This window comes from Trachurus trachurus (assembly GCF_905171665.1).
Source record: "Trachurus trachurus genome assembly, chromosome: 4".
In the NCBI taxonomy this organism is placed as follows: domain Eukaryota; kingdom Metazoa; phylum Chordata; class Actinopteri; order Carangiformes; family Carangidae; genus Trachurus; species Trachurus trachurus.
In genome coordinates this window covers 26,472,507-26,489,894 of record NC_139898.1, presented here as the reverse complement: position 1 = coordinate 26,489,894, position 17,388 = coordinate 26,472,507, and the positions used below count along the sequence as shown (strand labels likewise).

The 17,388-nt window shown below is 41.2% G+C and overlaps 1 protein-coding gene across 1 annotated transcript in view; it reads left to right on the top strand.

Annotated features, from left to right (window-relative positions):
- Positions 1-443: 443 nt before the first annotated feature.
- col24a1 (collagen type XXIV alpha 1 chain) overlaps positions 444-17,388 on the top strand; it is a 77,462-nt gene continuing 60,517 nt past the window's right edge. Inside the window, exons 1-4 of the mRNA XM_083970545.1 lie at positions 444-806; positions 9,099-9,169; positions 12,502-13,904; positions 17,169-17,222. Coding sequence (XP_083826671.1) covers positions 754-806; positions 9,099-9,169; positions 12,502-13,904; positions 17,169-17,222 — 1,581 coding nt within the window. The 5' untranslated portion in view covers positions 444-753. The remainder of the gene's footprint in view (positions 807-9,098; positions 9,170-12,501; positions 13,905-17,168; positions 17,223-17,388) is intronic.

Genomic DNA, 17,388 nt, shown 5'->3' with positions numbered 1-17,388 from the left:
GTATTATTTCAGTCTTGCTGTGTGCGTGGGTGTACGTGTAAATGTGTGTGGTAAATGCTACTTTCACAATTAAAGCGTCCCCTCTATCCTGCTGTGCTGAGTAAACACAGAAATTATGCCTCCTTGAGACTAATACAGTAGTCAAAGCAGACAAAGGGCACTGATGAACACAAGCCAAAAGCCTATCCGTGATGTCACGAGTAACTGGTGAAATCCAACACCACCAGCTGGAGTTGTGTTGGGGTGAATACGGGTCCCCTTGCATTAGTGCAAGTCAAGGCACATAGCAGAAACCACCGCCTGGAGGGAAAGACGCGCAGAGCTGGATCTGCTGTAGAGTTGGAGATCAGTGTGCAGAGGAGTAGGCGAGCTCTCATTCTCAGCACCACACACACATACGCGCTCACACATACACACAGCAGTCGAGTTAACACTGCTGCAGCCCGAGCAGCCGCTCTTCAAGCCAAACTTTTTTCCTGTGCAACTGCTGCGCGTCTCCACTTGGATAGAAATAGCCGGATCACTGCGCGCCGCAGAGCGCAAAGGATCTGAGAGGCACAGGTCTGAACCAGCGAGGGAGATCTCTCCTCCGGACTGCAATGCGATGAGGAAATTCTGAGTTGGCAGTAGCTGTACTCCGTCCACTTTACGCCTCCTTTGGCTGTTACCAAAGGGTTAGCTCATGAACAGGTATCCTCTTGAGCGTGATTCTGTTTTCACCCAGATCTCTGCTGCCTGGACAAATGCATACAAATGCATTTAGGAGCTCAACGGACAAGGAGTGGACACGTTTCCGCGGCAGCAACGTAAGTGGCCATTTGATTAGATGGTATGCAGATGTTCAGCTATCCATTTGTGCAACTGAAACCGTTCCCAGAACAGAGTTTCATTAAAAAATGGCAACTGGTTGGATTTATTTCTGTTCTGGCTCTTTGGCGTCTTTCCCTGACAGGGGCGCCAGTTGACCAAACATAGTCCCTGCAGCTACAAAGTTATTGACACCAAAACGTGACTGGCACGTTCATTTGGTTAACGAGATAAATGCAAAGGGTTTAATGCTGGGATCAATCTATGTTATTATTGATTTTTATTTGAAGGATGTTCCCATTGGTTTACATTGACTTTTCACCCTTACTGCGCATGGTCCCCTGCCGTCCAGCTTTATTCCCATCTGATAATTGTCCTTTTCCATGCTTAAATGTGTTTGAACGTCTGTTTTATACTTGGTTGGTCTTGATTAATGTAGCTGACAACTGAAGTCTTGGCTTTGAACTCGCCCTGTGAACATGCAGCCTGGGATCTCCAACATTATAATCTGAACACCATGTGGTCTACCGCTGAACACCCCCCTCTACCCCCCACCCCCTCTACCCCCCTCACCCTCCTTCTCCTCCGTCTTCTTCTTATTTGCCTTTCACTCACACAGCTATGATAAGCTGGGAAATAAACACTGAAGCAAGGAGAAGGAGGATGAATGAGGATGTCTTGGGAGCAATGTTGCTCATTCAGCATGGCAGTGATAAATCATTGTTGCACTGTATGGTGATGATGGTGGTGGTGATGATGATGATGATGAGCAGAAGAGCAACTGTCAGTGACTTTCAAGCTGCCAAGTTAAGCAACCTCTGTCACAGTGTTTAGACTTTCAATGGAGGAAAAAAAAAAAATCAATTTGGCGCCTTTAAACCTAAACATTCCTCATGGGAGAGTGAATTGTTGACATCTAGCATGCAGGTTGTGTTGTCTTGTTACATTCAGGAGGGACTGTGGGGCTGCAGATACAGTATGTGCACGCTATAGGCTTTTTTAACAGGGGATTTATTCTCTTGTGTCAGATGTGAAGTCAAGTTGTTTACACTCTGCTAATCCCTTCCACATATACGACCTGAGAGCTGAGCTCACAATGGACTCTGTTAGTATTTGTTCAATGGAAAACAAAGCACAGGCAGATAAAATCCTGAGAGATCCACTATTTATGTCCTTAAGAGTGAAAATGAGAGCCTTGTGGGTAGAACTGAGTTGACTGAGAACAAGTGTGGTCTCCATTGAATTCACAGAGAGAGTTAGTGTATATGCATCAATGGTTAACTGGCTCCTGAGCTGCAGACAATCGCCCACTGTTGCAGGCACTGGCAGTGGTTGAACTGTATAGCTGCAGAGACTCACATCTCACTCACACACTGTACACCTGACTGAGGGTATGCTATGTCCTCAAGACCGGCTTGGTACTGTAAACCCCATTGTAAGGAGACGAGTTGTTCAGGAAGTGGGTCTATAGGAAAGAGTTTGTTCACTGGGGCAGTGGGTCTGATAAGGAAGAATGGCCAATAAAATAGCTGATAAAATGATTTATATCTCAGAGTAGCAAGAGGGAGTCTTCGGTTGCATTATGTCTAGCCCCAGCAGTTTCTTACATGATGTCATAAAGTTAGATTGAGTTTGACTGATGCATCCACAGTGCAGTGCAGAGTTCAGATTGTTGTAGTGCTTCAGAAGAGGTGCATATCCATGTTATTGGAAACTAAGAAACGTTCCCTTGAGAAAGAAGCAAATGAGAACACTACTCACTCTCGTGTAACACTGAACTGGACTAAGTGCATGCTGCTGCTTCTGAGAATGACTGACCTCAATATGAGGATGCAGATATCAAAATAAACACTTTTCTCTCTTGGACTGGACCACCAGTCATTCTCTGACTGTGAAACTGCAAATATACAATATTATAAATCGTTCCTTGTAACATGTCAGTACTTTAATTCTTGCAGACATTACATAAAGTACAGATAGTGTGACGTTATCGCCACACTTAAGAACTATAATTACTTAAATATGGCACTGAACTTTGATTTCCCATTTGTTTCTGTTTTAGTTGAAAATTCTATTAAACACCACATTTCCATAAAAGTCACACTAGACCATTTGATGTGATGTAAAACTTTAGTTCAATCAAAGTAAAAAAAAAAAAAAAAAAGATGATAATATCAAAAATGTCCCACTGGTGCCATGTGGTTTCATTTGTACTTGCTGCTAAGACTTTTAACATTTCCCTAATAGAATTAAATTTATGTGGCTGAGATTTTAGAAAACTAATGACCCTTATCTGATGTTAAATAAAGTGCCTTTCTAGTATCCATGCAGTGGTTACTCAGGATAATAATCTACAGACCACACATTTCATTAGTAGCTATTTCCTACACATGCCAAAAATCACTAGGCAGGCTGTTATAAGGCTTTGCACCACTTGGGAAAATTATGTCATTGTTTTTTCTTTTTTTATTATTTGTGTGAACTTACCCTTTAAAGATCACAGAGGTGAAATTTGCTACAAATTGGTTAAGAAAGCTATAAGTCAGATGTTTTGATTGTATCCAGAGATATACATACATACATAATATATCGTAGGCTAACCGAGGTTTCTCCCCTGTGAGCTTGATTTGCCTTGAAAACGAATGCATGGTGGGATCACAGGTTGCCCACCTTGTTGTTGGTGCAGTGTACTCACTTTCTCCACACACCATCAGCTGTAGGGACTTTGTCTGTCTGAGTGAGGTGTATTTAACCCTGCAGGTCCACCCGCAACAGGAAAAGGGCAAACTAATAAAGCCCAGTGGAAGTTTACTCACAGCCCTTTGTCTGCTCGCTGTCCTGTGGACTAAGTCAATCTTTGCTCTGGTCTGCAGTGACCTCTTGACTCCAGATTTGTGATCTGAGTGAGCTGCCAAACAGGAACCGTGCTCATCTCTCAGTCAGAGAAGAAACATCCGGACACGATGTGCTGATTTTTTTTTTGTAAATCACATTGTTGATTTATAATAATTTCTATTCATCATCAGGTACATCTTTAGTTAGTTTGGCAATCAGCAGAAAAGTATTTCAAGACTTGGCTACTGAGGAACTACAAGTCACCAGTTGAAACGTGGAAACTGTTGACCTGCTAATTTTTCTTTGCTGATGGCCATTTGCACATGTGAGGAATACAAGCCCACTTACTGCTTCCATTATGAAGTCATTATGTTCAGGATACAGGTGCTAATGCTGAAACACAGCCAATGGGAACAGATATTGGCCGTGGATCAGTTACTTGCACATTCTCAGGAATGCTGCATGGGCTGAGACTGAAAAGCAGAGTACTGTATGTGGGGAAGAGAACACCTGATTAGCAAGACACTCTGATGTCTTCACTAAGAGGAACATCCATCCGCTGGTGAATAATAGTGTGTCTGATTATTGCGTTTGATGTTTTGTTCTAATCTATATATGATGGATGCCATTTTTCATAGGCTTGATTTATCTCTCTACAAAGTGACTTCTATTTCAGCTCCCAGAGCGCTGTGTCAGCTTATGTGTTGTTGGCTCCGGTGGCTCCCGTCTGTTTTGAATTCCACCTTAAACTTATTGGGCTCAACTGCACCACATTTTTTGCCAAAGGGGCATATAACAGTGGAGGTTAGGCACATCCTACAAGGTCAAGCTCCATAAACCTCAATTTTCTGAATAACAACTCTGTGTGGAAATACTTCTACTGATTTTGGCCAAAGTATTCTTTTTCAAAGTCAACAGAAGGGCTGAAATGGGCTGGGTCAGTCAAGGTGACTCTCATCAGGTTTGTTGAGATGGTCCAACAACATGTTGCACTGCTGATGGCTTTTCCATATTTAAAACAGATTAATGGAGATTTTATTTATTCCTTGAAGAACATCAACATTCAGAGTTGCTTGGGGCGGATTAACAGCTTTGCATGCTTTGTTGCTACTAATGGATTTGGTGAGTGGCCTACCAGATTGGACGTATAAACAGTGAACTGTGAATGTCACCTCTCACAAAGACAGACATCAATGATGAACATAAGAAAATGTGTTTCCCTTTCCTTATGAGAACTGTAAACAGAACTTAAGTGAGTTTGCTGCTATTTGCCAAACCAAATTGAGCACTTCGCCTCTCGGCCTTTTCCTTTTTGCAGTTGAATGAGCCATTGTTAGGGATCCAAGCTAATTTTGAGGGGAGCAATGCTGTTACTCCTGGAATGATTCATTGCAGTGGGGAGTTTTAAGTTGTGATTATTTATAGTCTTGACATGACACCCACTCCCCACATAGTGGTATTTCCCTTAGTCAACACAGCAGTGTTTGGGGAGCTTTGTCTTCCTTTCAGCAGTCTTTTCCATTAACCGCTAGGACTGGGAAGCATGTCATAGTGTGCTGTCACTTAAACAAGGATTTACCTCCAAATTTAATAAAGAAACAGTAAAATGTGGTGGATCCGCAGACTGTGGTGAACAGCATTGTCCTCAGTTCCTTCAGTTCCTGTGTGTTTGCTTTAAAAAGAAAAGAAAAGAAAAGGGGTCCCATCATCAGACTGTCAGAGGCCCCACTTGACACTCAGAGGGAAGTACTTAATACATGTCAGTAACATTCTCTCTCAACAAATAGGCCTGAATTATTGTTCTCCCTCCATCCATTTTCCCTGGTCGGAGGAAATGTCTAAGTGTGCGGTCAGGCAATGTCGCACCACTGTCTGACTCTGGATGGGGAGCAGGTGACAGATGCAGCTCATGGTCTCCATTAATTTCCCTCCTGTTGTCATGTTCTGTTTGTTTCTCCCCCTCTATCTGTCTCTTCTCCTCCTATTTTTTTTCTCTCGCCGCCTCCCCCATGGGTCTTTTTCTTTTGCTAAGGACAGCAAGGTCACATTTTTCTGGGAAACCAAATATGGTTGCCAGTCTGTGGATCTCTTGGTTAGTCTGCTTCACCGAATCTAGCTTGCTGCTCGTGGCTATCACACTCACGTAGCTTTAATCCCTAAAGGTTTATGGTGAGACAGCAGCCTTTGATTGATTGCACTTTTATTTTTTTGGCAGTCTTACGTAACTGTGTATTCAAATAGCAAAACTACTGTCTCCCTGTGTCTTTTGCACCAGAGTATGTCAGTGTTAAATCATCAAAATAGTTGCCACAGGCCAATTCAGGTTGTGTTAGCAGCTGTTTCTAAGCAGGACTGTCAATATGATTCATTTGATTTGAATGTACAGAGAGTATACTTTGAAACTCTAGATGATAAAAGCTCAATGTGTCATTGACTTGGACTACTGTTTTATGCAAATGAGAAAAAAATCTGCCCCAACAAATCAAAAGTTAAATATAACTAAGATTTTGCTTGTAAGTCATAGTTCGTGCATTGTCCTCCTTAGGACAATAGGTTAGGGGTATATATTTGCTGCAGTTAGAGACTCCTTAATGTAAAAAATGCTTGTCACTGGCATTATATCCAAAGACACCAACTAGCGGTGAGACCACATAGGGCCTACAACAATGGATGGCACAAACATATTCTGCCAACTTTGCAGTTTGATGAGCATAGACTGAAGATAGGGATACTGACCAAAAACATGTGGGATCTGTTTTAAATTTAGTCTCTGAATGCGTTCTGTCTTGAGTTAAAACCCCCTCTGTTTCTCCTCTCTTCTTACTTAAACTTTGGTAGGCCTTTTGCTGATGGTTTGTGCAGTTCATGCATGTCTTTCTGCTGTAGCTATACAGTATGGTGGGCAGTGCCACCTAGAGGTGAGGTCAGCTAGGGTCAAAGGACTGAAGTTCAGTGACCGGCATCAGTGTGCAGTATAAGTATTTGTATCTCATTACGTTTGAGATTGAAAAAGAAATCTTCTAATTGAATAAAGGGTAAAGATTTTTTTTTATTTTTCTCTGTAAGTGTTTGTTTCACAACCATATTTGTCCTTTGGCTGTATCTGTTTCAGGCATGATGACATTTTCAGCAGATCGTTATCTGTTCTTCATAAAACAGCCTGATTGATAACTCTTTTGAAGGGCTTGAAGATTATTAGGTCTTAACTTGAAAAAATATATTCTTAAAAGCCACTCAGAGCACTTCTCCCTTTAAATCATAGCTATGACCCTCTTAGCTTTACTCAGGCATCTGTCCATGAACAGCATAACCAATCATGCCCTTGAGAAAAAAATCCATTGTTGTCTGGAAACAATAAAACATGTGACTCCATGACTTTTCATTACATTTCAGATATAAAAATGTCAAAGTTCAATGTCTTCATTAAAAGAGGAATCAGGTATTGGCTCCAAGATTTCTTTCTGATTTCTGCTTTTAATTTTAATTTTTTGTAGGCCTATGCTCTGATTAGGTCTAACTCTGAATGGGTAATGGCCGCCTGCAAGTAATACTACTGTAATTATCTTAATTCACAGTGAATGCAGATTGTGAATTAGAGAATTAGAATTAGAGAATTAGAGAATCCCCCCCCCCCCCATAAATGAATTGATAAATGAATTGATAAATGAATTCAAAGGTTTATGGACTATCAATATTGCTATCAAGTATTTCCTTGTTATTAATCGACTGTTTATACTCGTGAGATTTTTAGGTGTTATTATTAAAATGTTCATATGTTTATGAAACTTGGGAACGACAGTGGACCATATGTTAACACCTGTAAACATCTGGTGGGACAGTAAACTTTGCTAGTCCAGAACATAGAGGTCCAGAAGGATGGTCAAACAAAGTTCCGGTCAAATTTATTTTTACAGTTCTAAATGACTGCGCGGGAGCAATGCTGCATCATTAAAGTTTAGCAAAATCAGTGGACAACACTACATCCGTCAAACTACTGTAACTATATCGACAATCGGCAACAGACAATATTTTTAATGGGTGCCTCTGATAATCACCGCCAATTTATTTGAAAAGTAGTGGTTGTGTTGCCGCACTATATTATGATCTAAGGAGCGTCCGTAGCGGATTAAAAACCACAAAGGGGCGTTCTTCGTCTCCTCCTTGACAGCTACAGCGTCAGTTACGTCAGTAACTGGACCAAGAGATGCTATTTGTAAAAAACAAAACAAAAAAACTGTTGTTTAAAGTTTTGTTTTCAAAACTATCGCACCCGGAACCGCCCAGAGACATGTTTTAACGAATCCAGAGGAGGGTGAGGATTTGTTGTGTCACATTTCAGGGTTGTTAGCTGTTTCCGGGCCAAGTGAGCTTCTCCCACTGTGTCTGTTGGAGAAAAAAAAAAGTGTGCTGAAGTCTTTACGAATAACATTGAACAACTTGACCTCGATATAGTATTGAATATAAGGTTTTTGGCATAGCAAAACGCAATGTTGTTTTATTTGTTCTAATATTAGCCTAATTGTAACTTAGCTAGCTAATAAATTTGATCTTGCTAGCCTAACGTTAGCTAACAACATTAAACTGACATTAACGTAAAATTAATTAACTTAATTAACGTATTTTCTAGTCTGTTGCCAAGTGTGTGTTTTTAGGTTGTTGTGGTAGGAAAAAGACTGAACTATTGTGTTGTTTCATTTGACTACAGTAGAGTAGACCAGTCTCATTTGAACACAGGTGTTTGCTTCAGGTGATAAGTGCCAGCCCCAAGTTTATGCTCCTAAATTGAAATGAGTTAGCCTATCAGTTGTCTGCTGCTCATGAAGTTTTTCTTAATGACCGCTGTCAGAAAAAGTCCATTCCTCTTTATCTTGTGTGTGCAACTGTGCACTGTGAGCTGCTGTTTTCTGGGGGACTCCTCATGTTGGGCACTGTAAGACCAGACCAGTGTCAGAATGAGAAGAAGATAGACAATTTGTGGTCTTTGGTGTTTTCCCTCAGACTTGTGACTTGAGACAAAACCTCAGTAAGAAACCAGCGTTTTCAGTCAAGCCATACTACTCTCTAAATTAGGATAATCAGTATGTGGGCAGGATGCGGTTTATTATAGCAGCTTCCTATACAGTGGAAACCCCTTGGCTTGCATCTTTATGATGGACCAGGACTGTAATTACATGGGAAAAGGATGTCATGTGCAGTGTTGCCTCACATCAACAAGGATCATTTCCAGCTCAGGTGCTCTGTGTGTGTACAGTTGTCATGCTCTGCTCTCCCTTGCTTTGGTTTTCTCCTAGAGTATATGACTTTCATTCTAGGCTTGATCTGTATTCACCCTGTGATGGACTGACACTTTAATTCTTTCAAGAATTGTTTTTTAATTGCATTACCGATCACTGATTGGATTGTCATACCGAAATTAGGTAAATCTCATGTTAATTTGTGTTTGTATGCCCCTCTAGGTGGAACTTTCTCCTGCTCCTGTCAGTATGCTCAGCAGTACTCTCTGGAGACGAAGACTACCTAGCTCAAGGTAAATATCAGAACCCTAATTCAATAACTAATGATGAGATTAGATTTTTTTTTTCATCTTTGTGCCTAGTGAATTTATCTTTGAATCATTTTGCTCCTATTTATTTTAACAAATCAAAGCTGTAGTATCATGCTGTGTCAGTACAATTAATTAGGTTGGATATCACCTAGTCTTAATTATCCACACTAAAGCGAGTTTGGTTTTGGAAATGGCGCTGGGACAGAAATAGGTCTAATAAGTGAAGAAGGAAAACATTTTGCAGGACAAAATCCAAATCCATAGCTTCTCAAAAGTGAAAATTTAGACTGAATCAAGTTTATTTAGGCAGGATAGGTTCAAACAAGAATTCCTCTTTATTTTCTTTTATACTCATCTTTGAACCTTCTCCCTTAACGTGTCTGTTCTTGCTGTTCAGGCGACAGCATGCATGTTGAAGCAGTCAGAATAGCCTCGCAAACTTTGTTGACCCCTCGTTTAGTCATCTTGTTTCCCCTCAGTGCTCTCATCTCTGGTCCATCAAAGAAGGGATCTCAATATGTCCCATGCAAACATAATGATGAGTGCATGCTAAGAAGAGCACTCTGGGAAAGTACACCAATTAGTGAGGCTAAGAAGAAGCGGAAATCTCAGATAAATACTGAGCCTGTTTTGTCAACTGTGCCTCAGCTGGACAGATTCAGGGGATACAGTGGCACCTGTGTCTCTCTCTCTGTGTTTTTTAACAGAAGATGAGAGGAATTGACCATGAGGACATAAGTTAGAAGTTTATAATTGATAGCAGAGTAGATTTTTTCCCCCAGGTCCCCGTAGAGTCAACTTAGTATCTTTATAGTTGTTGGATGGATGAAGTGTAATCCCACATGTTCCTGCGGATATAACTCCCATGAAAGAACTTCCCTTTATTCAACAAGAAAAAAATTGCTGTCAAAAGAATCTTAAGAAAACTCCCAACAGGTCTTTAATAAAAACACAAATTCTGATGAATCTGTTGATGAGTGTAATGTCTTTTGAGTGGTATATTGCTGGGCCACTGCCAGAAACAGAAAGCTGACAAAAGTTGCCTTTAGGCCCCCTCCCTCCTTATTACATATTGCATTGTCTTCTCACGTATCTATCATTAAATGAGTCCGCTCCTAGCAGGATCAATCTATCATAACGAGGAGAGGAGGAATGCACAAAGAGCACCAGAGCTGCTTGTCTTCACATATGAGACAGGTTAATTGGAATCTGTGCTGACGTTACCTCGGGCAAAGAATGTCAAGGACATCTCGGTGCATGCTTAGATCAGCTGCAGATAGATAGTGCTCTGCTCTCACGTGGGCCTGAGAACTACAGACCATGCACACCATGCATCCAGCACAATGTACTGTTTGTGTTATTTCTCTTTATTGCACTCTCTCTAGCCCCACCTTCCTCCAAAGTAGACAGGAACAATTCTAAAAGAGATGCACATTTATAATGTTGGCGTTTAAAGTATACAGTTTAACTTATCTGACAACATCAGATTCTTTGCTTAAAAACCCTATGCTGTATCACAAATGTAACAAGGTAACTTGCTTTTCTTTGACTAAAACCTTGACAGCTGTAATATGTAACTTTAATCCTTTAATTCCTAAATTGTTGTTTTTTGCAGACTTTCCTTACACAAAGTCATGCAGTAGTTTATTCAAACCTCTCTGCTGCTGACACGCCAGAATTTTTTAAATGATCAGCAATTTGATTTGATCTCTGTCCAAGGTAAAAGGTCAAAAGGTTGTGCATGTGCAAATCATCTGAAATAGGCATGTTACAGCTTTGATGCTGTATATGTTTTACTTTTATTGTCTGCATTCCTAAAGGAGTAAAAACAGCTTTTCGTGTTTTCTTTTTAAGAGGTGAAATAAATAATAGAAAGTTGAAAGCTTTGCTCAGGACATGCAGATCACAGGTTGTCAGAGCTTTCCATTTGCCCTCACTGAGGCAAACTCAAGTAACCCCTAGGTGATGTAATGCCTCTGGATTATCAATAATCATACTGCAAGCTACCGCTGAGATCCCCTCACCAAAACACATGCACACACACATGCAACACTCATATCAGGTCAGTCTCTAAAAAAACCAACCCATATGTGAGTCAGTTGACATTTACATTTACAATGTGTGTCAGGTATCTGTGTTCCCCTTTGTCATGTTAATAATAATGACATTTTATTTTCCTGGAACTATCATCGCTCAGCAGCACTGACATTTGTGTCACATGTGACACTTTGCCCTCCAGTATAGCGATCTGTCTGTTGCTCTTTACTGAAAGCCAAAACTGCACAGAATGTCCTCTGTCTCTAAATAATGTTTAAGTGCTTTGGCCTGGCTGTGTTTCACTGTCAGCACAGACTAAGCATAAATTCTTTAAAGAATTACCTGTGGGCATAGGCAAAGAATGACAGGACTGTTTGGAGGAAAGCTGCTCTCATGAATCTCTGGTGGCAGATTAATTCAAAAAGGCTGTGTGGACTGGTTTCCTATATTCTGATTCAGTCCCATCCTTCTCTAGTCCCCTCTACTCATCTGGGCCACAGCTGCCTTTTTAGTACTTACCCCAAAAACCAGGGAGGAGTCACCAGCATCATTGGGAGACTGTTGCAAGGGTCTAACTACTGACCAGACTCTCTCAATCATTTGACTTGAAAAAGGAAAGATTGTGTTTGCATGTGTAGCAATGTAATTTAAGATTCAGAATGATTTGTTTTTTTATTCCAGGGAATAGGAATAAAACATTTGACACTAACCACTAACATTCAACATCAAATGCATAAAATCTTTTGCCTGAGTTGTTTTCGAGGTAAATTCATGCAAAACAGCTGCTGTGCGTTCCCGTCGGGGGAAGTTTTTCGGCAAGCGGTCTCTGCATTTACCTCTAAAAATTTACCTCTGTCTCGTAATGTTCCATTATTATCTCATAACGTGGTGAATGTGCAGGTCACAACTTGTCCACCAGAGCGTTTTGGAGTTGTTGGATTGTGTATTTGATGAGTTTGGTGAGGGAAACCAAGAAATCCCATTAGCCTCCGTAGCGTAGCTCTGAGCAGCTTGCGGCTCTGCTCCACCGTTCTAAAAGTAGCTTGCACCGACAAACCTACTCCTAAAACTATAGGGATTACAGCAATGGGCCAATTCGCCAAAATGTTGAACAATCCCTTTAATCTTGCAAGAAATTCTTACAGTAAGAAAGCTAAATACACTTAAGTAAGTGCAAAGTAAGGACCTCCTTTTAGAAATCATTTAATCAGTGTCTGCCTGCTTTGTGAACAAATCTCTGATTGTTAAACTTAACCTGTGTCTCCTCTGTCTTGCAGGAGTGGATATCCTCTATCGATTGGGGCTTACAGCTCAAAGCAGCACAGACAACCCCTACGAGAAGACAAGCTCATATTCGACTACTTACACCACTGCTCCCTCACATTCAAATGTTCCTGTCTCTGGATATGGGGTATTACTCGACTCAAACTTCCACTATGAGGCACCAGCAGGCAGTCTGTTCCCACCAGAGATTGGCGAGGAGTTTTCTGTTGTGGTTAGTCTAAGCTCCTGGCGAGCAAACAACGCTTTTCTTTTTAGTGTTAAAGATGGCAGGGACAGGCTGCGCTTTGGCATTCAGCTGTTGCCGCGCAGAGTGGTGGTTTACACTGCAGAGAAAACCTCCGTCTACTTCACCTACAACTGGCAGGACGGGCGCCAGCACCCTTTCGCTGTCGGTGTTCGTGCACGCTCTGTGTCCTTTTATGCGGAATGTGGGGCCGTGCAGCAGCAGGAGGAAACCTTGGGGAGATCTCAGACACTTGGGGACTCTGGGGGTCTCTTCACTTTGGGAAGGATGAACTCCAAAGCGGCATCGTTCAATGGTCGAGTCTGCCAACTAGATATCTATCCCTCAGCTCAAGCTGCCGCGCACTACTGCAACTACCTTAAAAAACAGTGCCGGCTGGCCGACACTCACCGATTGCCTTTGCCGCATCCCGATTTGGATATTGAGGCAAATGACCCGCCATCAAACCCCTCTACAAAGTCCTTTGTTGGAATAGCAGCTACCCATCATACTCCTTTAAAAGTTACACCAGACGTCAAACTGTCCCCAGGTAGTTCGGTCTCACAGAATTCAGCTTCCAGCCCTTCAGTACAACCTCACTCGGGGAACCAGAGCCACATTTCTACGTCGGATCCCCATGCACACTCCATCACATCCGCATCCTTGCTTCAACATCAAAGCCCCACCTTACCTGCCCTGAGTGCACGAGCAGCTCTGGATCTTACACATCACAGCACAACTATCACCACTACCAAAAATGTGTTGGCGAAAGGGAGTAGTGGTCAGGGAGACACCGATCAATCTGAAAACAGCACAGAGGAAGAGAGCAGTTCGGGGAGCCCGCTGAGCCCAGACGCCACCCCAGAACTGATTTCCCCAGTCAGGCAAAGTCGAGTGAAGGAGGGACTCAGGAACAACTCCATCACCAGCTCCACCAGCTCCACCACCACCACCACCACCACCACCGCTCATCAACTACTGGAGACTCATCCGAGAGCCAATGGCACCACTTTGTACAGAGAGAACCAGGTAGACACCTCAGAACATCACGATATGGATGGCAGCTATGACGATGTAGACATGGGAGGATACGATTATGGATATGAGGAAACCGACTTCTTCTACGACTACGAAGATGGTTTCCGCGGCCCCAAGGGAGAGCCAGGTCCTCCGGTAAGTGATACACAAGTTAGGTAGTTGCTGTTTTGATCAAATGGAAAATAACAATGCAAACCGCAACCAAAAACTAATTTAATAACAGTTTGACTGCTTTGTAAAATGAGGCTTTCTTATGCATCCCTCAGGGTATAGAAAGAGTATTTTGGCATCGCAGTGTAGTGATTTGGAAGAGATTACATTTCCAAGTACTGTTCTTTTCATTTTCATGCATCTACAAGTTGTTGAAATAACTTGTAATAACTAACCCTAACCCTTGCTGAAATATGTATGTATTTAATATTATTATCATTATTATGTAATGATTTGAGATGTCTGGACTCATCTATCAGTTTCCAAAGTACTACCTCAGCTATAACAGGCCTTACTTGGTACACAGCAGTGGTTTCAATTAAACATCTCAGTCCCTGGTCACACAGCATCATGAGCATGATATGGCCTTAGCCACTTGTCAAGCCCTCCCCAGTTGGCCAGTAATACTGATAAATTAGATGGAATATTTCTTTATTTTATGCTCTAATCTTAAGTGTTTGTATTTCCCTGCTACACTGATGACTGACACTTGCATGTTTTGAATCCTGAGACAGCTGAAGGTCAGTGTCTGACTCTGTCTTGTTGCTTCTATGTAAAAACAGACATCTCACAATTTTGTAGCCACATAACCAGACACGTACGTACAGAGGCGCTTGTACAGGTGGTTTGTGGTCTCAGTGAATGTTCTCATGATTGGTGCTTTAGCAACTATCTACTTTTTACATTACTGTTATGCTTTTTGAACTCCTGTTTTGTTTGAGCTGACATTTATCGTAGTATTATGCAGTTTCCACACAGAAAAAAACTTTAATCTTGGCTGCAGCTTTGCAAAGTGGTGCAAAGTGTTTGCCAAAAAATGTTTAACCAGATACCTCACTTGTGGTAAGAAATTGCTGCTGTTGGGGTTGGTTGAGGATGTGTATGGCCAAATCACAAGAGCAAGCATTTCAAAATACGACACACCAATCTTACTTGTTCTTGTATCGATTCTGATACTGTAGCTGAACTGTGTGGAATCCATTGAGACCATTTTTATCAGGTATCATGAAATCAAGGATTGCTATGGGTTAATTGGCTGCTGTGACATATTGACTGTAGCTTATACAGCAAATTGCACTGTATATTGCAAATATCTGTCTCAAAAGATATTGGACTGGTCTGAGTTTATGCTACTTACAGTACTGTACTTTGTTGTTAAAATGCATTGTGTGATGTTGCTCTTGTTTCTCAGTCTGTGTATAACTGGTTAGCTTGCGCATTTTTAATATTTTGAAAATCTCTTGCAGTTCCACTGGTTGAACAATTAGCCTAAGTTAGTCAAAATTAACTTTGATTGCATCACCTCAGCTAGATCAGATTTTGCGATGCAATGGGGGTTCAGCCTGCTTTGGTTTCTTTTATGTGTGAAATTGTTAACAGAACCTGTTTGCGACTATAACAATGCTTCAGAGCACATCAGTACACTTGAAAAAGAGGGTGGAAGTGTGGAATAGAGTCAGTCATCACCTCCTTAATGTATTCAACCTCGTGGTATTATCTCAGTCACATTGGCTGTCATCAAGCTCACTTATTGATTTCCCTCTAGGTAAGACTGTAGGGGATATTGTAATTCAGCTTAAGTTGATGTGACACAAGGTTAAAAGCTCATTCATTCTACCCGTCTGCTCTGCAGAAATTTCACTTCTTGGATTGGATTCATTTGGAAAGATTTGATCCCTGTCTTAGCAGCTCCAAAGAATGTGAATATTATCATTTTACAGCGTAAGAGCCTGAGCCTCTGTAGGCCCTGTTGTTGTGGCGAAGGCGATGGTGTTCTCACAGTTTCCATGTGTGGGAGTGTTGAGGAACAAACAGCTGTCTCTTTATTCATGTCCCCCCCCTGTGCCCATCTACTGATCTGACCTATGATAAGGATGTTCCTCAGCAAACAAGGACTTGCTATTGCAACAATTTCAGAGGGAGGAGTGAATCAATTGATTAAAAGCCTTGACCTTAAATTCTGATTACTGTACTGCAGTAAGATCATTTTTTTGAGATGACACTGGGGAGTAGCGGGACACTCTGAAAATAAATGGCTTCTTTGACAAGAAGGGGATTCCCTAATGATGCCTTAATATTACCCTGTGAGGCAAAATGTGTCATCTTCAGTCTGTCTTTTTATAGCGAAATGACTCACTCTCAGACAATAACTGAAAATGTGCTTTCAATTTTTGTGTATTGTTCTTGTTATTTCTAATTTCTGATGACTTTATTATTATCTATTGAAGCGATTTTGGAGGAAACCAAGGCAGTCATTATTTTAGATGTCTGTTTTCACTGCAGATAAGAACTGATACGGCAAAGCATTAATCAGCAGCAAATACAGTTAATCAGCACCATGAACTATATAGAACAGACAATACAAAAACCTACTTTACCCCCCAAGGCCTCTGTTTACTTGGTACAGTGATGAGCATTATGCTGTGGTCTTTTTTGGATTTAACTTACAACTATAAATGACAAATTTCACTTCCTTCGACACTGTTTTCATCTCACAAAGTACATCCAGCAGAACAACTTGGTTTGGTTCCAAAAGCATGTGAGATAAAGTACATCTGTCTCACTCAGTTTACACCTAGAGCTAATACCTTTCACCAAGTGCTGCCATTATTAGTTATTTCTGCTCAGCTTGAGTTTAGCAATCAATCTTTTTATAGATTATATGGATATAGTGTTGTATAAACCTAATGTATAAGGTTAGACTCAGTTTATTACTCGAGTCGTTCAACATTAAAACATTTGCACATGGTTATCCTTTTAATATCTCTATCTAATTTCATTTCACATACCGACATCCTTAGTCTAGAACATAACATGTAGTTGCACCACATGTTTCATGCCACGTTTTTCCGTGATGAGAGATTGCGTTAGTCCCATATGCGAACCAATGGCTGCTGGTATCAGTATCATCTTGAGAGTGTAATTTGACTCTTCTGCTTAGAAAGTTTCCAGTACAGCATTTAGTTGAGCACACTTGGCTCCTTTCTTTGAACTTCATAGCTCTTACATAAATATAGCACATACTCATCATTGCAGAAGTCTGGACAGTGAACTGCATGTTATTGCTTGCCATTAACATACTGTATCGCTCCTTTCTTTTCCCCCTTCACTCTATCTCCCTCTCTCTCTCTCTGTCCCCCACCAACATCCCCTTCTTTTTCTCCTTGTCCCTCTCTCTCTCTGATATAGGGTCCTCCTGGTCCCCCTGGTTTACCTGGTCCTCCAGGAAAAAGAGGCTCTCGGGTAAGTAACTTGCAGAAAAGTACCTACACAGTCACCTTAATGTCAAGTGCGTGTGCTTTACTGTATTGATCAGGAGGAGAAATCTTACCTAATCTTAGTTTATGTAATTAAAGGATACAATCTAAAATGTAAAAGTAAATGCAAAGGTGTTTTTTAATCTATCAAA